General features: G+C 37.8%; 1 protein-coding gene across 1 annotated transcript in view; it reads left to right on the forward strand.

Moving 5' to 3' along the window:
* ARID2 (AT rich interactive domain 2 (ARID, RFX-like)) overlaps positions 1-22,500 on the forward strand; it is a 102,338-nt gene that overhangs the window by 79,372 nt on the left and 466 nt on the right. The window contains exons 16-22 of the mRNA XM_010006287.1: positions 1-1,180; positions 8,864-9,012; positions 14,350-14,488; positions 14,587-14,672; positions 19,555-19,678; positions 19,767-19,858; positions 22,194-22,500. The exon at positions 22,194-22,500 is cut by the window's right edge and continues 466 nt beyond it. Coding sequence (XP_010004589.1) covers positions 1-1,180; positions 8,864-9,012; positions 14,350-14,488; positions 14,587-14,672; positions 19,555-19,678; positions 19,767-19,858; positions 22,194-22,338 — 1,915 coding nt within the window. The 3' untranslated portion in view covers positions 22,339-22,500. The remainder of the gene's footprint in view (positions 1,181-8,863; positions 9,013-14,349; positions 14,489-14,586; positions 14,673-19,554; positions 19,679-19,766; positions 19,859-22,193) is intronic.

The raw sequence follows: 22,500 nt of genomic DNA on the forward strand, positions 1-22,500 counted from the left end.
AGGAATTGCAGTGAGTGGAGCACAGACAGGAGTTGGGCTACAGGTGCAAACACTTCCAGCTACTCAAGCACCTTCAGCTGGACAATCACCGTGTACTGCTGCTCCCCCATTCAAAGGTGATAAAATAATTTGCCAAAAGGAGGAAGAAGCAAAGGAAGCAACAGGTTTACACATTCATGAACGTAAAATTGAAGTTATGGAGAATCCTTCCTGCCGAAGAGGAGCTGCAAACACCAGCAATGGGGATGCAAAAGAAAATGAAATGCAGGTGGGAAGTCTTTTAAATGGGAGAAAGTATAGTGACTCCAGTCTACCTCCTTCTAACTCAGGGAAAACTCAGAATGAGGCCAATCAGTGCTCACAAGTCAGTAATGGGCCATCATTAGAAATGGGTGAGAACGGAGCTCCTGGAAAGCAGAACTTTGAACAAATGGACACACAGGAAATTAAAAGTGATTTGAAGAAGCCCCTAGTTAATGGAATCTGTGATTTTGATAAAGGAGATGGTTCTCATTTGAGCAAAAACATTCCAAATCACAAAACTTCCAATCATGTAGGAAATGGTGAGATATCTTCAGTGGAACAACAAGGGAATTTGGATGCCACACAGCAAGATACTGCCAAAGGTGATCAAGGGGAAAGAATTTCTAATGGGCCTGTATTAACTTTGAGTAGTTCACCTGTTGTAAGCGGTACACAGGAGGCTGCAAAACTGTTAACCCAGCAACTTAGTGGTACCAACACTGATTTACCTAATGGACCTCTAGCTTCAAGTTTGAATTCAGATGTGCCTCAGCAACGCCCAAGTGTAGTTGTCTCACCACAATCTACAGCCTCTGTTATACAGGGGCATCAAATCATAGCAGTTCCACACTCAGGACCTAGAGTGTCCCAGTCTACCCTGTCATCCGAAGTTCGGTCTACTAATGGCACAGCAGAATGCAAAACTGTAAAGAGGCCAGCAGAGGATAATGACAGGGAAACTGTTCCAGGAATTCCAAATAAAGTAGGAGTTAGAATTGTTACAATCAGTGACCCAAACAATGCTGGTTGCAGTGCAACTATGGTTGCTGTGCCAGCTGGAGCGGATCCAAGCACTGTAGCGAAAGTAGCAATAGAAAGTGCTGTTCAACAAAAGCAGCAGCATCCAACCACGTATATACAAAGCATGGTCACACAGGTATGTTGCAGTGTTCTTTTTATGTTTATTTCAACTGTGATTCTGACTAATGCTGTGAAATAATGTGGGTGAAAATGTAAAATCAGTCAATATTTCTTGCATGGTATTTAAAATATTCAGAAAATTATGGTTGCTGGTCTTTCAAGGACTAAAGCTCTAATAGTTTGCATACTTCTTAGATGTCAGCAACCTGCTTGTTGCTTGATAATACACAGTAAGGAAAGAACTTCTGCTCACTGATTTCCTCCTTAAAGGATTAACTGTTCTGAAATCAACAATGATTTCTTGTATAGTCTTGTAAAAATGTCCAAATTGTTCTGCATTTTATTTTTGGTCTTTGTTGTGGATGGCTGGCTAATATGTCTTTTTTGCTAGTTAATCACTGCAGCTGCTTTTGGCTTACTGAATGAGTTGCAATTCTTGCCTTTGAAAGTGGTCTTGAAAGGTTTGCTTCAGGTCTTCACTACAGTCAGGAGAAAGTATTGGTTTAGAAATTCATTGCAATATTTATGTTGTTTATTGCAAAATATGTGTATCGTTTATTTTATTAATACAATATGCATTGTTTGGGCATTTTTTCTGTTTGACAAACTCTAGAGAGGGCTTTTGTGTTTTGTGCTTTTTTCTTTTCCTTGGTCAACTGCTTTTTTAACCATTAGAAAGTGGATACTCCCTAACACTTTACTAGAAATGAGGCATGGCTATCACTTGTATAGGATTAATAAGTATGGATAATAATGTTTAAGATTATTCAAGTCTCTAGAATTTATTTTAGCTTTGTACATGGACAGAAAATCCCTCTCCAAAAAATGTTCCTAACCTGAATAGGAGCAAAAAGAATAGAATAGTAGGTCTAGCAGTCACAGAGTTCTGACAGAGTGAAGAGGAGAAATTATATCCTTTTTTGTTTGGTTGGTTGGATTTTTGGTTGGTTGGTTGGTTTTGATTGGGTAGCAGGTATAGACCATATTGACTTAAGCAGAGCTGGAACTTAAAATTCAACAAGTGGCTAGTGCTACTACATTTTCTGTAAAGCTGGGTTTCTGTTGGAAGGTCTTTTGACTTTGCTTCATCTAGTTGGCAGAGAAAAGGACTAGCAGTTAACAAGTTTTCTTTTTCTTTCCTCTTTTAGCTGCCACACAACACAGAGCTATGGTTTTAAGAATGTGTTCAAACTCGTGAATTTTCTCTTAGATTTTATCAGAGAGCCACGATGCTCTGATGTTGTTTAACATTGTTCCTAGAAGTAGAAATTTATCAACCAAAATGAAAGTGTCTTTTGGCAGCAGAGGGATAATGAACTAGATTTTCTGTAGTATTGAAAAAAAGCAAGCTATGCCTTGCTTTTTACAGTGAGTGTCTTTAGCTGTTGCACAGTTTGAATTTCTATTATGACTTTGCTAAGGATTTGTCTGAAATGGAAGTGCTATGGCAATGTCTCTGGAATAGAGTAAATATTATCTGGGGTTATTTATTCCCTGGACATGTGGCTGACAAGAATTGTCTTAGTTGTCTTAAACAGCTGTCTGATATACAGATTTTTTTAGGAGAGTAATACAGTTAACTATTCAATTTGTGTTGGATTAGCTGTTCTATCATGTTAACAGAGGAACAAAAAATAACATTTTCTGTGCTGATAGTTTTTTTTACACTAATAATCACTATCATTAGTAGTTCCTACATTTTCCACTACCTGTATGAACAGAAATGCTGCCAGCTGGGTATGCCATTCAGTACAGATATGCAGATGAAAATAACTTGGTTTAATGTCTGCCTATATGGAACCTGGCTCCTTTTCCTGCCTGTATGAAGGAAGCCCTTGCTTTCTTCAAAATTACAGGAATGTGCAAGAAAAGGAGTTCATTAGTTTTGATCTTGGTGAACAGCTTAATTTGTTAGGTGTAACCATTATGTGTGGGTGTGAATCGTGCATCATGATAATGGTAAGTACTGACATATAATAGAGCCCACTTTACAGTCTTCAGAAATAGTGAACATCATAGTTTGGCATAAGACCTTAAGGATCTTAACCACTTCTTAATTAATGTGCTCAACTGTAAGCATTACCAAGATCATTCTGGCCAGCTCTTTTTTGTTTCCAAAGCTGCTGAGCAGCTGCAATAGCCATTGTTTTACTGGAAAAGCAGATGTTAAGTATTTCCAATATTGAGTCTGATTTTAGGAGTGTCTTTAAGACATCTGAAAATATTAAGAAGTAGCCAAGTTCTCATGAACTCAGTTTGAGCTTTGAGTATTTGAGTTTTGTATAATCTCCTATTTTCTCCCTCCCATCTTGAAACTTGTCTTTGCATGACAAGTAGCTTTCTTGTTTTTGACTTTCTAAAAGGCAGCAGCTAAGGAACACTGTTTTCATTTGAGCATCTGCGTTTTTTTATCTGCTCTGCAGCATCTAATGTATACTGAGTGTCCTGCAGAAGAAATAGGAGAACGTTTCTTTTTGCAGATAGTTTTAAATTTATTATGAATACAACCCAGTGGAGAAAAATATGGAATAAAGGGATATTAGCAATGGCAAAATGACATAGCTGCTGAAGCTGTTAGTGTGTCATTTCCTGTTTGCTTGTCATCTTAAATTTTTGTTTTAAATAAAAGCTTGTATTTCACAGAACTGAAATAGGGATAGAGGAAGAAAATTTGTAATAAAATTGCAACCAACAGGAAGGCCAGAAAAGGAGATAAAGAGGAAAGAACTGCAGAGAGGAGGAAGGAGAACTGAAGATAAGGAAGGAGAAACAAACAGGGTAGAGAATGGAACAGCAAAGTGAAAACTAAGGAAAGCAAGAAAGAGGGTGAAATAATTCTTAAGAGAATGTAAAATTTCAGAGAAGATTTTTTGCATTATATGAATGGTAGTTTGAAATGGGCTGGTACTATATGCTTGGGGGAAAATGTTGATTTAAGTGGCCTACTAAAATAATAAAAATTTTAAACTTGCTGTTTGTGGGGACAGCCCATGTAGTGCTATTGAAATCCGGTTAGACAAGTACAGGTTTCTTCTGTGTATAACCTGTGATTGTTCCATGTTAATTATACACCTCAGCAAAACTCAATGAAAATACATACGTGCTGACTCTAGAAACTTTTTTACGACTGTTATTTTTATACAAAATATATGAGTATATGGGTTATGTCAGAAGAGTAACAGATGATACGCAGTGTTGCAATTTTTTTCTTATATCTCTGTGTTCTGAAAGTCCATGAAATATAATCTGAGAGGAGACAGAACTGGCACTATACTTTCTTGGCTTCGTTTTATTTCTGTGTTCTTTGCTCCTGGTGCTTTCCTGAGGCATTTTGCTAGACCAGTGGATGAAAAAGAAATTAGGAGTTACCTACCTATACATCTTATTTTCCTTTCCTCTTTTTCTTACTCCTTGTCAAATGTCTCCAAAACATCTGTTGAACATAACCGTGTTGCTTTGTCCCAGTTGGTGTTTTGAAGGAATGCTCTGATGCCATGACAAGTTCCTAGAAATGAGCAAATCTTATTTAAATTGCCTTATCTGGCTTTTAAAGTGATTACTAACCTGTTCATCATTGATATCCCCTCAAAAACAATGCACTCCCGCTCTGTTAAAGCTGCCCACTTGAAACATGCTTGTGTGAAACTTTAGGTGGCAAAAACCGTGTGAGCATTGCCTTAACTACTTGCTTCTGCTCCCTGTTGACTGGGAAGCTGAGAATTACCATGCACCAGAAAGCAGGTGTGTAGCCCCAGGAGGTGTAATTCATTCCTAGCCACAGAGCAAATTAGTTTCTCAGCTGGAAATACTGAAATACCAAATCACTGTGCTTTTATTGCTCTTCACTTGTGAAGCTGTTGCAAGGAGACTTAAAACTTAAGTAATCTGTCAAGATAAGAGCATTTATTTTAGTGCCAACACATCCACGTGACCTCTTCTTCACGCTCAAATCCTACTATATTAATTGTCAACTTACAGGTTACCTTTTTTTTATATGTTCATTATCGTGAAGAAGCTAAATATAAAATTTTAGAATTTACCAAATTGTAAATCCTATGATGCTTCCAAAATATTTGTACTAATAATTAACTGTTTCTTGTTGAGTTAAATGTATTTGCTATGGGTATGCAAATACTATTGATGGGGGAAAAATGCAGTATAATACTTTTAAACTTAATATGGCTTTAAGTGTCAACAGGACCCCCATCACACTGGGATGCAGTGTGTTCTTTTCCTGATGGCACAGCATCAGGCCTTTGAAAAGCACAGGCCTTTGAAATGAGATGGCCAGGTGTCATGCTAAAATGGAGTTACCATTAATACATAAAGGCAATGGCACCATTGTTTCTGTGAAATGGAGGTGGAGGCCATCTCTGGCCTCAAGCCATAGGGATTGGTATTCCTACCATATAGAGAGCTCATGTGCACAAATGAAGGAGCCTTTTGTAAACAGTCTGTTCTGGACAGCATAAAGTTCTTCAGTTTACTCTTAGGTTTTCTGACTATGCTGAACTTGTTTCCACCACACTCCACCCTCCCTCCTCCCCCCCCCCCTGATATCTCAATCTAAAGTCACTTGGTCTAGAGATAAAAATCTCCTGCTTATTAAAAGTAGGCTGTAGTATATGCTCTGTAAGTAGACTGTACTGACATTAAAGGTTTATATATATGTTTTAAGAGTTCAGTGCAAACCATACTGAGATACATGATTCTGTTAGAGGTACCTTTCAGTCCTGAGATCCAGTAACATGCAATTTACAGACATGCAAAGTGGTGGCAATTGCAAATCATACCATGGAGAGGTCTTACTGGAGTATAAAAATGCGCTCTGAAGTGCTTTCAAGTGTACTAGATTACTGGGAATTTGATTTCTTGAGGAACCTGGAATCATTAAATGTTTTTGCTAGAGGAGGAAATTTTGCGAAATCTTCATGCCTTGGGGAAATTTTTTTCAATGTTACTTCTCCCAGAAAGACTTAGGAAAAAAAATAATAAAAAGTATCTGTGATAGTTCTGTATGTTGAAGAAGGAAGTGAGTTTACATAATTACTGTGTATCAGTGCTGTAAATTAGGTAGCACATAGCAAGTATTTCTAGGTATATTGCTGGAAAGAAAGGAGTTTCATTTCTGAAAAACAAAGATTAATTCTAATTTTAGATACAGTCCCCTGTGCCATGTGTTACTAAATTGGTACATGAAAACATAGAAGGGAAAAATGAAAACAAAAATTAGCAGTATTTCTGATTGAAGAGAGGAAGGCTTTGAGATGTTTGAACATAGAACTTATGTTTCTAAAAGAAAACCTAGGAAAATAAACGTCATTTTGCTTATCTGTTGATTTTAAAGTGTGATCAACAAAGTTGAGACGCAAGCATTGAATGTGATTAAAAATACCTGGAAGTTGTAACTGCCTAATGCTAGAACTTTGAAAATACTTTGCAGTACAGCAGTAAGAAGAGAATTCTGAATAATAATAATTACTTTACACATTTATTTTCAATTTATTCTTGGGTATTTTTTAGCTGAAAAATAAAGAATAGAAAGAAATTGGAATTTTCTTCTGAACAGTTGTTTCCTTTTCTGCCCTTTTTCATTTTCAGCACATAAGATTTTGTGTTTTGCATCTCAGATCCCCTTGTTTAAAATAAACAGTTTTTTAATGAGATGGTATTAAAACCTTTGAATACCACTAGGAGAGCTTGCCAGAAAAACCCTTGAGAAAATTTGTAATTCTGGATTAATTGCAGGGTTTGCCTAGAATGGAGTAAATAATACATGAACCACATACTGAATTATGAGAGTTAAAGTAAACACTGAATTCATTCAGTAAGCTCACTCTCTTTCTCCAGCACATTAAATGAGACACACGTTCTATAGGGATTAAAAGTTGCATAAAGACCGTCATAATATAAGGACATCAGGATGCCGAATGAAGACTGTGAGACAAGCTGTACTGCTGACACTTGATGATTTTACTTTCAGCTTCACTTTCAAGATGTCTTGTTAAAGAGACATTGATTTTAAAAGGCTTCACTTGTGTTTACATTTTGTTGGATCTATTGTGAAGATTCATTACCCAACTTATAAAATAACTTAGAGGTCTTTATGTGCTAACCATTGCTGAATTCAAAATAATTTGTAGTTACAACTACTAGACTCAAAAATCTTTTCTTGTAATTTTTCACATGTGCAGATCACAGGCATCATACAGTAGGAGTGCTGTGTTCAGAATTTTTGCTCAGTTTTGCATTATTAGGATTTATGCTTGGATATGGGAAGTGTTTTGGTTTTGATGAGGCTGTTTTGCTGTCTTTTTGGTCATGCTATTAATATTGTACAATCTGTGATAGTTGTTACCTTGTGTGACTGTTGTCCACAATGCCAGTAGAGAGCAGCAGGAAGAAAAATCAAGATCAATATGCAAATGAAATGTTACAAATTGCACTTACATGTTTGTTTCTTTGCAGTTGAAGTTTAAACCTGTTCAGTAACAGAGATGTAAAAGATGTAAACAGAGTATTGTGTGCACCATTTGAAAATGCTTCTTTTATAGTATTCTTAAACAGAGTCTTGAAAGTAGTTTTGTTTGGGCTCTAAATTTTGTTCCCTTTCTAACAGTAGGGAAGAAAAGGCTGCTAGGTTTTCATTCCTAGATAGTATTTTTGAATTTTTTTATTGTCGTGGTCTTTATGAATGTCTTGCTGGCCAGAGCCTTCCAGAAAAAAAAGAAAGAAGAGAAACAATACTCTGACATAAGCACTGTTGTGAAATGGGGAATTTCAGTGTTCTGTATCTATTATGTAGAAAAGAAATAAAACTGTATGTATTTCGGCTTAGCTTTTGTAATTTTTAGGTCACCTGTGTAATAATTCTTATTCACTGTTAAAATAAGTGTCCTGTAATATTGCAAGAGAGCAAGGGGAACATCTTTTTCCTTTCTGAAACTGATATTTCACTGAGTACGGGTTGTGTACAGGTTGTTTAGGCATTCTGTATAAAGGTACATGTGCTGGTTGGTTTTACAAGAGTTTGAAAAATTACATCATATGCCAAGCTTTATAGAGAAAATGGTGTGTCATAGTTTGAGCCTACTGGTCTTAGATAGTGTTTCTCCAGTGTTGTTCAATTTACCTTTTCTTATGCTCTCTAACACAGGCTGGTGTGTGCTAATGCAGCAGTTCAAGAATTCAACAGATGCAGAACATAAAACCATTTCATCAAATAATACAAAGCATTTTTAGATGTATCAGTGCTCATTTTACTTGTTATAGAACAGTTTCTTCTACACTTACACAGGAAAGGAAGCTACTCCATTTGCTGATTAACTGCAACCCCTTGATTTTGCACGTTTTTTTTCTGTTCTTGTAGATCGGATAAAAATAAAGCCTTTCAAAATAATGGCTAATCTTGGCTTCACTAGTGTCCTGGAGATAGTCCTTTGCAGTCATAATTCTGTATTTAAATTTAGGCATCAAGTTTAATAATTTGAATATTAGAAACTTCTGCATAAATACTACAATGTAAAAGTTTTGTGTTCTTTATGTTATTGTGTCTACTAATGCTTATTGAAAGTGTTAAAATCTGAAACCTTGTGGTGGATTAAAGTGTAAAACAAAAGATCTCCTGAACAAACATCAGACTGTATGTCAAGTCTTGTAATAAGCCCTGTTTAAAACTGTGTTTTAACTTTTTCTGCAGAGCACACCTGCAACGTCGATACCAACAGTGCAAGTACAGGGCCAGCAGATCAATTTGCAGCCACCTTCATACACTGCAGCAAGTCAACATGCAGAGCAAATGAAAAAACCTGGACAGAACTTCATGTGTCTGTGGCAATCTTGTAAAAAGTAAATGGCTCCTTTATTTAACTACCTTTTACTAATATGTTACAGATACTTGTATGTAGAAGGTGATTCTGCAAGTTCTAGCCATTCTGTTTCCTTAAGTTACCTTATACTTTGTCAGTGGGGAAAAGAGAAAATGAAAAGTACTGAGGAAAGCTGAACCTGAGGTGGGGGATGTGCTCTCAGTTATACTTCAAAGCATAAAATGAGCATTACGTGGCTTTCTTATGATACATTGGTTCTTCAGTAATAAATAAAATAGTGTCATGTAGTTAAGTTAAAAGACCCCAACTTTACAACTCTGAAGCTTGTTCTCTATATTGCAAATACAAAAATAGTTTACTGTACTCCAGTTACAAATCCTGTCTTGACAATTTCATGTGTTTCCAGTTTTTAATCTTTCTTGTGTTTCAAGTTTTGCAAGAGCAGGTGTTGCAATTCTATGTCCTGGTCAAAGTCATATTTAGATGATGACTAATTTTAGTAATTATAAAACCATTTGTTTGCCCCAGGACTCCATTGTGATAAAAGGAAGTAAAAGGAACTCAGCTTTAATACTAGGGAGGAATGATTGGACTTTTTTTATTTGTTGTTGTCCATAAAAGAAGAGGAGTAAGTTAGCAGAATTTTGGATATAGGCTTTTAAAGACACAGCAGTACCTTTGTTATCAGTATGTATGTCTTTACATTGATTAAAAAAATTAACATAGGTTTGTGACTATGCCAAGTTTGCAGTGGAGGGTACAGATTAGTGAAATAAAGGTAGTTGTCAAACAGTGTTAAAACAGTAAGAGAACATGGGTATGAAAAAAGTGTGAGACACTTCATTTTAGGACAAAATAAAGGGACCATAAAGATGAGCTGATTTGACATTCAGGGAGCTGGGATGAAATCATGAAGAAGTTTGAGTATTTGAAAGTGATGGTGAAAATGAGGAATTTGAAAAGAATTGGTGGAATACTGAAGGACAGTTAATCTATAGACCCCTGAAGCTATAGTTCCTGTTCTTGCATTCCTTACAATCGTAATTCAATCATCATTAGATCAATGCAAGACGTACAGATTTTAGGTAAGACTGACTGGTACTGTAGAGATTTGACATGTTTTAAATCGGTGCCCTGTTTTCACCTTAAAAGTGATTTCTTTTTTTCTTTGGTAGGTGATACTTCTCTATGTAAGAAATACATGTAAGGCTTTACTTATTTTTTCTTTTCTCCTTTTCTACTAATAAATATAACTGTAGAGCCATACTACACTGGTTGCACAGCAGATGCATAAACACCTGTGTTGGTACAAAAGTGGGTTGCACTGAGGTGGAAGTGAGAAGCTGGGACAGTTTCTTAGCAGAAGCCTCACAAATTTATACCAACATGAGGAGTTTGCTGAACTACAGTTTTGACACGTTAGTCACCAACTTTCTTCTGTGTCTAAAGTTATGTAGGGTGAATTTTGTAGAGTTGAGGTGACATCTAACCACTGGACAAGCTGATGTCATGTGAAGTAGGATATGAATTCGTGCAGACAAATTTGGGGCAGGAACGTTCTGATTACCATACATTATCAGTCTTCTTGTAAGTCTGTCTTAAAATATTATACCACTAAGTTTTCCTGGGACTGAAGTTAAGGGCTATGAGGCCCATATTTTACAGGTTCATCTCTTTGTTTTGTTTTAAAGATAGTATATTATTTCTGTTGTTCCTCCTGCTGTTACTTACTGTACTGGTTTTTGTTTGTAGTTAATTTTCATTATTTTAAAAAAATTTTGAAGACTTTTGCATTAATAGATTGTAGTCCATGTGACACACAGCTCTCATTCTTATGCAGTTTCTCACTTTTAAAATATTTCTTTCAGTTCCAGCCTAAAAACAGTTTAGGTAATCATCCCACTCAGCAGGCAGAAAGAGAACCAAAATGTTATAATCTTCCTTAAATATATATTGTTTATTCATATTCATTCAGAAGCCTGATTAAAACGGGTAAAATCTCCTTTAGGAATCCTGCTTCTAACTGACAGAAAGCAAAATCTAGAATTGCCACCTGTTCTAACTGTTTTATTTATAGCTCTTAATCTTAGCTCTTTTTATTGAGTTGTTTAAGCAGGAAACAAGATTCTTTCAAGTAGGTCGTTAGTCTGTGTGAACTTTATATCTACTACTTGATTTCATTCATGGTTGCTTAGCAGTTTTATTCCTTGCTATTAAGCAGACAGGTTCATCATAGTAGCATGATAAAACAATGTTTCTTTTGTGGTGTTCACAGTTAACCAGAAGGATACGACAGGAGACAAATTTAATACAAACGACAGGAGACAAATTTAATACAAACATTGGCACCTGTTTCTTTATTCATGTTCTTTAGTTTAATTCCCACAACATATCAGTATTAAGTTTCCCTTTCAGTATGTATTGCAAAATTCAGCAAAGGCCTTAAAAAACATTTTATTGAGAATTAAAATAAAAATTAATAAAATAGTACATTATTTTCCTGTGCACTAACTTGGTTGCCGCAGTCCACAACATTCCAGTGTGGGTTCTGCTGTTTTGGTTTTTAGAGCTGAATTAGCAACATTATAACAAGATTTTGAAATAAAATGCAACAGATTTAGTAGTGTTTGAAGACCACAACCAGATCAGGCCCAATTATGTAAATAGTTGTAATGATTTGCCTCAGATGTATTCAGCTTTAGTATCTGAAGTGGAAGTAAAACTCTAAAAGGTGTCAGTCAGCATACTTGTTCCTTTGCATGGAGGATGTAACAGGATGTAGGAGTTTTTCTTTGAAGCTCAGCTGTCTGCGAGTATTGCCAATTGTATTCAGCTTAATTTAAAAGCTGCTGTTTTGTTTCACAGGCAGGAGATGTCTGCTCTTGAGTTGCTTGATGTTTAAATCAGAAATGCTTTTGAATGTCCTCTGCCTGTCAGCTATTACCTTAATGTTCTGTTCAGCAGCTGAAAAGAATGATGGAGAAATGAAGTGAGAAACAGGAGTCTAGACTTAACTGACCATATTCTTTGTACTTACACTTTTTCATTACTATGTTTAGGTGTTTCTTTAAAGAAAAATAGTTTTTCTCTGCAAAATGATAGTAAATTTTCATCTTTTTAGATCAGTGATTGAAGTATAACACTGTGTTATACTGTGCATGCACCAACATAAATTAAGTAGCTTTATTTTTCTTAAAGCCTTGCCATGTTGAATAAAATGTTTTAAACTACATTTTGGGTTTCACTCATGCCATGAAATTTGTTTCATCCATTATTAATAAATAGCTTTGTGCCACGCTTAAGTTTACATACTGACTTTCCCTTTTATTGTGGAAAGGCATCTTTCTGTCCCCTGAAACATCAAGTTTTGCTTTTGAGCAAATGTAAAACATTTTTTTTTAATCTACTGTGGGCTGTCTGGACCAAAAGCAAAAGGCAGGTATTTTTCCTTCCCGTCTTTCCCATTTTTCCTTCCGTCTTCAGGGAGAGCTAACAGGCATGGAAAAGATGAATGCTTTTTAACAGAGTACTGTTCATTGCCTAAGCAGAAGGTAATTGTTGTATTACAGGTGGTAGTTCTGGTAGGACTCAGCTTATAACTAAGGCTTGTCTCTGGATGCAGTTAGCTCTTTGACACCTTTATGGGGTTCAGGTAACAGGATCTGTACACTTAGGCCTACGTATTGATTGCAGGTATGTTTGCATCGTGGACAGTAGTGAAATGAGTATTAGGTTGTGGAAGGAGGTGGCTGGGTGAGAGCACCTACTGTTCTGTTGTTCTTATGCTGAGAGTTCTGACTTGAACTTGTCCATAAATGACTACTTTAGGTTGGAGATGTTACTTCATCCTTGCCTGCTTGCTGTAAGTCTTTGACTGATGGTCATCTCCCTCTTGGCACCACTCAGCCCAGGGAGTTCAGTCAAACATCTAAACACACTGTTCTTGCTAACTGAAACTAAAATACTGGCGTGTGAACCAGAGTGGCTAAGGTGGGTGCATGTGTTTCCTCTGGCAAGACTGCTGTGCCAGTAGCATCCTTCCAGCAAGTGTGTGAGGACAGCTGGTGGTAATGACTCCCCAAATGGAGCAACTAGGTTTCTAGACCTCTTCTGTCCATGCCTTAAGTGGGTGTTGATGAGCAGGGTTAATTGTATCTTAAATTAATTGCAAGCAGCCAATTATTTTGTTTATTTTGGCCATTTTTGATCTGTTGAAGTAAGGGATGTAATTTGTAACACTTGAGAGATATTTTAAGGTGTATGTAGACTAAAAAAACCCACACTTTGAGTAATCACTGTTCCTATTTAATATTGATTGAAATATAGTATTTCTCCATTTCCATGTGATATACGTTAAAATAAAACAACTTTTTTTCTATGTGACAATTTGAAAACACAAATAAAAGAACTAAGAACTGTTCACTCATCAGTATTTTAAGGTGTCATTTACAGTGAGTTGTAACTTTTCCACCACCTTGACAAGGAAGAAAGCCCTTAACTGGGCTGAACTCACAGTAATGTTATGTTGCACCTGAGCTCTCACCAAACAGAGCCTACAGAAAACACAAAATATGTTGTTGAGAGTATTACAGGGCTAGGCCTAGGACAACTGAATCTTTCATACTGATACAGAAGCATTTCATTTGCTGAAATACCTCATGTCCTGTACTTTGGGGCTGTTGGCAAGCAAAATGCTCAGTTTGAGGTTTTGGGAAGTAATTTAAAAATTTAGATTTAAGTGAAAGTATTAAAATATCACTTGGGTGATGCTTTTTTTTGACTTCTGTGTGCATCAGGAAATGACATTTAGTAATTTTCCTGATATTACAATTCAGGCACCAAAGAGCACTCATTTTAGAATGGTATCTTATTCCATCAGTTTTTACAAGTGTGTGGAATTGAGAGCAAATAGAATTAATGGTGTGCATCTCTTTTTCCCAATTAAAGTTTAAATAAGGTCTGAGTATGACGACCAGTAGAGAAGGAAAATGGGAAAAGTAATACATGAAACTAAACATTTGTAGCTGTTTATTGCTCTATTTTGCTTGTATTGTTGAGGATTAATCTGTTGAAATTATCATGAATTATTTATTTGGTAAAGTATAAATAGAAAAATACAAGCATGATATTTCAGTTGGATTTGGCAAAACCATAGTGCCATTTATTGGTAACTCACTTGATATATATATACATGGTTTTCCTTTTAAAATTTGATTATTCACTTAGCGCTGCATGTCTCATTTTGGAAAATCAAGATGTTTATAGTTATTATGTTTGTGATATTTGTGCTTTACCGTTAACTGGGAAAAAAAAAACCAACCACCAACCTTAAATTCCCCTCCCTCTCTTTTTGTAGGTGGTTTCAAACACCATCACAAGTTTTCTATCACGCAGCAACTGAACACGGAGGAAAAGATGTCTACCCAGGGCAGTGCTTATGGGAGGGATGTGAACCTTTCCAACGGCAGAGGTTTTCCTTCATTACCCACTTACAGGTGCAGATTTTCTTTCACATGTTACTTAAAAAACAGTAAGAATTTCATGGTAAATTTTAACACACTTTTCTCACTGCCTTTCTCTTTTCCCCACACAGGATAAGCACTGTTCCAGAGACGCTTTGCTTGCAGGATTAAAGCAAGATGAACATGGACAAGCAGGAAATCAGAAGCCTTCCAATAAGTAAGAGACATGAGCCTCATTAGCAGTTGTGAAAATAAGAGAAATTACTAAAAGAATTTGTGTATTTGTAACCTGGTTCATCAGGTGAAACTGTATATGTAGAGTCTGTAACAGTGATCAAATTTGAGGTATGTTACAGTAAGAGAAAGTGGGCAAAGGAGGGACTAGATTCTGATGGGCGAGATGTGGTTGCTGTTATCATAAAAGAAAGAGTGAATTATTTAAGGTATATGGTCAATACTCTGATAAATATTGTTCTCAAGATACTCTGATTTTTCCCAACTGGACGATATAGTACAACTTCTGTTGTAACAGGAAAGTGCTTGTAATTCAAATGGAAAGTTATTTGTTGTGTACAGTTCAGCTGTTTCATACAGCTGAGATGGATTATCCTGTAACATGCTTTATTCCTTCCAGTTTTGTGGTCTAAATTTAGGCTAATTTGATCCAGGGACTCCTGTAATAAACGTTTCTTTAAAAAAGCAAGTAAGATAAATACCAGCTCCTCTGAGTCCTCTAATTTTGTGCTGTTACCTAGAATCAGCTTTGGCTTTCCTCTTTCCCAAAATTACTTCAACCATCTGGAATTAATATTGGAGAGCGCAACCCCATTGCTGTGGGCTTGTAGGGATGGTTATGTTAATATTGCAGTTGTTCAGGCTTCAGTTACTCGAGTAAGTGTATTAAGACTAGGTCTTTGTTAGTAACTAACTGGAATCTCTTTGTTGCAACCTGAAGATGTAATTACACGGTCTCAGGCAGATTTTTGCAGTCTGTTCCGTGGCTAGTTAAATTACTGCCAAGCTGCTGGAGGCAGCACAGAAAGTTGAGTTTGAAAGCTGAGGAGTTTAGTTTGGGAATACTTTTATTTTTTAATATAAACAAGTATCTTAACAGAGTCTTAATATTACCTTATGGTGCCTTGTTGCATTCACACTGAACAACATTCAGACCTCTGAAAACCACAGAATGAAGAATGATGGTAATGCAGTCTTAAATACTTGGTAAATAGGAAGCATAGGGCTGATAACATCTACTAGTATGTTATCTCAACTCTGCCTTTTCAAAAATGTTAAGTCACACTGAAAACACATCTAGTGGCTCTGTGTCCTCACAGGCTTCTTAAAAATTGGCACAGGTACTGGCATAGGAAAAAAACGTTCAAACATCCTGTTCTAAGGCAGAATTCCTTAATTAGGTCAGATTCAGAAAGTAGGAATTTATATGCGTAACCAGTTCTCGCTGAAATACAGATACTACGGATGTAATTTCAGGGTACAAGTTGAAATAAGAGCACTCCACTACTCCAAGTAGGATGTTTTGACTCTCCCTGCCAGCCTGTGTTCCTTCTTGCGGTTGTGCATGGCTTACAGCGAAAGAATTAGCTGCTTTTTGGGTTTTTTGTGTCTGATTGCATGGTAAATTGATTATGTTTTAAAAAAAACTGGGTTTGCCAGGTGAGTGTAACACACTTGCCATCCACCAGTACACCAGTAGAGGAAGTGGTCTGGAACAAAAAGAAAGGAAGTGATGAGAGAGACCTTTGTCAGCTCTCATGACAGTTAATACACCTTGCTGTTTTATGAAATCATAGACTTGCCTTTTCTGTTACTTCTACTTTCTTCTGTCATGCCTCCATTACTCCTGTTGTACCAAAGAAGAAATCAACAAATGAGGATATTTAGATTATATGTAATGTGTAACTGATATGATTTTGCAGCTCTACTGCAGCGTTATGTTTGCACAACCAAAAAGAGCATCTAGCTACATGAGGGAGACAAGACTTGATCATTTGCTTTTCAGAATCAGTGACTTGTCACATTAAACCCTAAGTTTACTCTAACAAGTCGCCTCAGGTTGGCTTTACATTGTCATATCTGAAAGCTGATTTACAAGGTTTTGGCTTAATTTCCTTTTCCTAATTTATTGCAGTTGTCCCTTTTTAAGTATTTCTACAATCAAGTACTTAAACTTTCTACAATTGTGGTGCAATAGCTGTTGCAGAGAGCTATTTGGAACAGCTTCCATTGATGAATCAAAAATGTTCCAGAAATTAAAAATTAATAGCCCTTCCTTGTTGGTAAGGACAAGGTCCAGCATAACACTTCTCGTTTTCGGTTCTTGGAACCACCGACAAGGAAGGGCTGTTGAGGGTTGTTAAGCTCAAGGGCAGCCTAGGTTGTAGTGACCATGAAATGGTGGAGTTCAAGATCCTTAGAGCAGCAAGGAGGGCTCACAGCAAGCTTACTACCCTTGACTTCAGAAGGGCACATTTCAGCCTCTTCACAGATTTGTTCAAGAGAGTGTCTTGGGATAACACCCTGGAGGGTAGAGGGGCCCGTGAAAGCTGGCTGATATTGAAGCATCACTTTATCCAGGCCCAAGAGCGTTGCATCCCAACTAAAAGAAGGTCAGGTAGAAACTCCAGGAGGCTGGTGTGGATGAGCAAGCAGCTCCTAGAAAAGCTCAAACTGAAAAAGGAAGCATACAGGGGGTGGAAGGTAGGGCAGGTATCGTGGGAGGATTACAGAGAAGTTGTCCAAGCAGCTACAGATCAGGTGAGGAAAGCCAAATCCCTGCTAGAATTGAATCTTGCCAGGAATGTTAAGAAGAGTAAGAAATGCTTCCATACGTATGTTGGGAAGAAAAGGACAACCAAGGAGAATGTAGGCCCTTTCCTGAAGGACACGGGTGAGATAGCCACACAGGATATTGAGAGGGCTGAGGTCCTCAATGACTTCTTTGCTTCAGTCTTCTCTGGCAAGTGCTCCAGCCTCAACACAAAGGCCACAGCAGGTGAAAGCAGGGACTGGGAGAGTGAGTTACCCCCCACTGTAGGAGTAGGGCAGGTTCTTGACCATCTAAAGAACCTGAAGGTGCATAAATCTATGGGACCTGATGAGGTTCATCCATGGGTCCTGAGGGAGCTGGCGGGTGCAATTGCTAAGCCTCTGCACATCATATTTGAGAGGTCATGGCAGTCTGGTGAAGTTCCTGTTGACGGGAAAAAGGGGAACATAGTCCCTATTTTAAAAAGGGGAAAAAGGAAGACCTGGGGAACTACAAGCTGGTCAGTCTTACCTCTGTGCCTGGCAAGATCATGAAGCAGATCCTCCTGGAAAGTCTGCTAAGGCACATGGAAAATAAAGAGGTGATTGGTGACAGCCAACATGGCTTCACTAAGGGCAAGTCATGTTTCTGAATGCAGAATAGGTGATGTAGATCTTAGAAGTAAGAACTTTTCTTTTCTGAAAGCCCAGTATCACCTGTTCCTTCAGTTGCTATCTGGGATAACATCACAAGACATTTATTTTTGTCACAGTTTGACTCAGGTCCGACAACAATGCTCTCGATCCCCTCCCCCTCCCACCCAGGTAGGGAAGGAGAGAGAGAAAAAAAGAGAGAGACTTGGCTGGATTGAAAACTAAACTACACAGCTTTAATTAAAACACTAATGAATCATACAAGAAAATATATACAATTATATACAGATATATTCAGGTATGGGCAAAAACCTCTCGCCTCCCCCCACCCCAGCAACTCCCACAGCACTTCCCTGAACTGGGAAGAGTCCCGAGGAATCCCAGAGCTGCTGCTGGAAGAGAGCAGAGAGTTATGGGGGTCAGGAGATCTCGAGCCTAAGGGTCGACAGTGATGGATGAACAGAGTCCTCCCTGGACGCCGGCCATGGACGGAAGAGAAGGGAGAAGAAAGAAGGAAGGAAGTTGTCGTCTGTGATCTCTGACCTTCCTCTGAGCTTACGTAGATATATGGAATGGAATATCTTTGGCCAGTTTTGCTGTCTGTCTAACTCAGCCTCCTACGGGGGGATCACAGATCTCCCCATAGTGCCTGAGCCTGCAGAGTGAAGGTGCAACCTTGAAGCCTCAGTAGTTAGAAAAACATTCCACTGTCTTATCAGCCTAGCAGAACACACTGTTGCTAGTTACAAGAAAGCTCACTGAAGGAAAAAAAAAATCAGTAAAAAGAAAAATTGGCTTCATCCTGGCTCAAACCAGGACACCTTGATTCAGTCCTTGCCCTCCTCCCTTTACTCCATAAAGGTTTTTAAACTCTTATTTCCATTTAGAGAAGGATGACAGTGTGATTACATTATTAATCTTACTCCATAAGTCAAGCTGGGTATTTATACTTTCTAAACACTTACAGTATGAATAATTTCAAAGTTTTACATTAATTAGAGCTTTGACTTCAGTGTTAATACTGAAAATGGAGAATTTGCTTCCACTGTGTTTGTTAGTTGTACCAGCTTTTTATAATACCCTTCTTAGTTTGTTAATCTCAGTCTGAAAGCTGCGGTAACAGGTAATTAGATGTTTTATGTCTTGGATCATAACTTAAATCATGTTACCTTCTATTACTCCTCTCCAACCACAGTTATTATGTGTTTTATATTGTCTGAGTGTCTAATGGTCCCACTGAGCTGCATCTAGTTTTGAATAGCTATATTTTAAGGACATTCTCTGGCCAAATCTCAGGTGGCATTTGCATAGCTGCTATCACAGTTCCTGTTAAAGCCTGTCCGATAAAACATTCCTTTAAATAGGTACACTTCAGGAAGTAGCTATGTCATTAGTACAATATATTAGTTCTCCATCACAAATATCAAGGCTGATGAGCAGTACTTCAAGAGAGGTGTTGGTTTTTTTTCACATAAAATAAAGCCCATGACTCTCCTGAAGGCTTTGCAACAGGCTGTGGAAACAAAAAGACAAATCACATGTCAGCACCAAGTATGAATGGATCTTTGTGTCTCTATTTAGATAAGTTAAAAAATTGGCAACATAAGTTTTCAGAGTTGTTAATCTTCCAAAAGGTGGTGCAAAGTATATTTTTATTAATTCTTTCTTTACTAATATAGGCAGCCAACTGCAGGGGGTAGTGCCTCTACTCCCAGAGCACAGAAGGCCATTGTGAATCATCCGAGTGCTGCCCTAATGGCATTAAGGAGGGGATCAAGAAACCTTGTCTTCAGAGATTTCACAGTTAGTATTGTTTGACTGAAGTATTAGATATTAATTGTTGCTTGCTACTATGGGGCTTTAAATTATTTTTTTCTCTCTGCCTTTGTAGGATGAGAAAGAGGGACCAATAACTAAACACATCCGATTAACAGCTGCCTTAATATTAAAAAATATTGGTAAATATTCAGATTGTGGTCGCAGGTAAGCATCCTATAATACCAGTGGGCAATGTTGTTTCTGTTGTTTTAAGTACTAAACCATAGGTAGGTTTTACCTGTCCTTTAAGAAAACAGTAAGTATATTGACAGTACAGTTTCTCAGTCAGCTCTGCACTGTTTAGCTCTGCACACAAATGCTCAGCATCATCTCACCTAAGGCAGTGTTTGTGATCCAGACTTTTTAAATGTGTCTGGTAAATATGACAGGTTGCATTTTTGGAGAAAGATGAAAGAGGCCTTTGCTGTGGTCTGTCTCTTTTCCTCCTGGAGGCAGTACTGCATGACTCGGAAAAGCAACTTCCCATTGACAGTAACCTTTTATCTCAACTTGAGAAAGGGGCAAATTGGGTCTTATGGGAATTTTCTGAAATTGTGGAGTGACACACAGCTGTGTTCCATCCTTGCTGCCTGTCTGCATTGTCCTCCAAACTTGGGTTAACTCTAATGAATGACTCAGTCAGCTTTCCTCTTGTAGAAGGTCCTTCAGTAAGTAAATAGAACACTGCTGACTTCTGGTATAAGTAGGAAATGTTCTTTATGATGCAGAAGGAGCAGTAGTTACATACTGTGCCAGAAGTCACCATGCATGCTGCTTCTGTTTTTTTCCAAGAATTTACAAGCTGAGTGTTTTCTTGGTTTTGTTTTGCATTGCTTCAGCTTCATAACAGTGGAAGTAGTGATTTCAAATAAGAATCTGTTAATTTTGTCTGTTCCTCAAAAACCTGTCAACAGGGATGAATTTTCTGGTAGTTCTAAACAGAAGAGTTTTGATACTGGTTGTAGAAACCCTGCTGGTGTCTTCAGCTAGGTAATTGGGTGTTATAGTGAAAATAAACAAACTTATTGGACAGCATAGTGAAATGGATGTGTGGAAATGAACAGAGCAAGGGAAATACCAGTTAGATACCGTGAGTAAAAAGAGGAATCAAAAGAATTGATTGAACATGGGAGCAAGCTCCCCAAAGAGTCTGTGCAATCTCTAGCCTCTTTGATACTCAAAACCCAACTGGTTATAATGCTGAACAATGTCATCTAGCTAAGGAATTGGCCCTGCTTTGAGCAGGAGTTGGACCGCACAACTTCCAGTGATTTCCTTAAGACCTGAATTAGTCTTTGATTTCAGTGTTCCCAGATTTAAGAAATCTTTTAATATTTAGATCGTTGAAGTATAATATTAATTAAGTATTTTTGTAGCAGTCTTCTAATTATTAATTCTGAATATTCTCATCTTAGTGTTAAAAATTCACAAAAAGTTCCATTAAGTAATGGAACAAGTTTTGCTTTACCATTGGTAGCATCCTTGAGTATTTTCCTCTGCCAGGTTCATGTAAATGTGTATTGTGTGTATGGCACAGCAGTAGTGCTCCACGTCCTGATATGGGATCTTTTTTGTGGGGTTTTTTGTGCCATAGCATACCTTTCTTCTGTGCAGGTGTTGTTCTTACTCATGGGCCATGATGGCTTGAATATAGTTTTTGCAATTTAAGTGCTCAGTTTCTCTCACAAGATGTGAACCAGTAGGTACTGGGCAAAAGAAGGCTCTGGTCTTCCCTGGAAGCTTTGCCTCTTTCACTTGTTTTTCATTAAAGACCAAGGCTGAAGATTATTTTTAAAGCGTGTGTGTTGTGCCTTGACCTGAGAATTGGCTGATGTCTTTAGTGACCTGTGCCACAGTTGTCATTGAACAGGAGGGACGATGCCCATCTCCGAGGCAGAGTCTTCCATTTTAACAGTGCTGGGGAACTGGGAGTCCTTACCAGAGCATGAGAGTCGGGACTGGTGGGCAGGAGCTTTTTTAGTTGCTGGACCAGCATTTGCCTGAGTCATCTCATAATTTGTTACACCCACAGTTCAGTTATTTTTCACTGGAAGCTGGCAAGCTCAAGCAGTGGAGCCAACAAGACCAAACTTGCTTCAGTATTGACCTGATTTCTTGTGTGATTAGCACTTCCTTCTGAGCACCTTGCTCTGCCAGCTGCACCAGTGGCAGTGACCGTGTTAACTAGTTTGGAGCTGGTCATGGCAAATCAGGGAAGTATTTGATCCAGAAGGTGTGGTTTTGTGCAAATCTGTCATTCCCCCCCCCCTTAATTTATAGCATTGCAGGACTTTGAACCCTCATATCCTGTAGTAGCTGCTGAAAGGTAATTGCATTGTGTGTGGTTTGCAGTGAAAGCTCATGCTTCACGACATCCTTATGGCACTTCCTTGCCAGCAGAAAGCCTCTCAGAATGGTTTCAATACTGAAAATGTATATGCAACATAAAAGCACTGTGATAAACCCACATACTGATGATTCTTTGGTTATTCTTTTCCAGATTGCTAAAAAGACATGAAAATCATCTATCAGTGCTAGCCATTAGTAATATGGAAGCTTCCTCCACACTTGCCAAATGCCTTTATGAACTTAATTTTACTGTCCAGAGTAAAGAACATGAAAAAGACTCTGAGATGCTGCAGTGAGAAAAGTCCCTCTTGTACATCGGGACAGAGATAGTCAAACACATTTCAAATACTGTTACTGAAGAAAGCACCAAGTCTTAATGGAACAGAGACCATAGATTGAATTATTTTATCTCCTCCCATGATGCTGAGAGGAAGCTTTGTATTCTGATCACTCAACGA

Source organism: Chaetura pelagica, unplaced genomic scaffold (genome assembly GCF_000747805.2).
Source record: "Chaetura pelagica isolate M959 unplaced genomic scaffold, ChaPel_1.0 scaffold108, whole genome shotgun sequence".
NCBI classification, from domain to species: Eukaryota; Metazoa; Chordata; class Aves; order Apodiformes; family Apodidae; genus Chaetura; species Chaetura pelagica.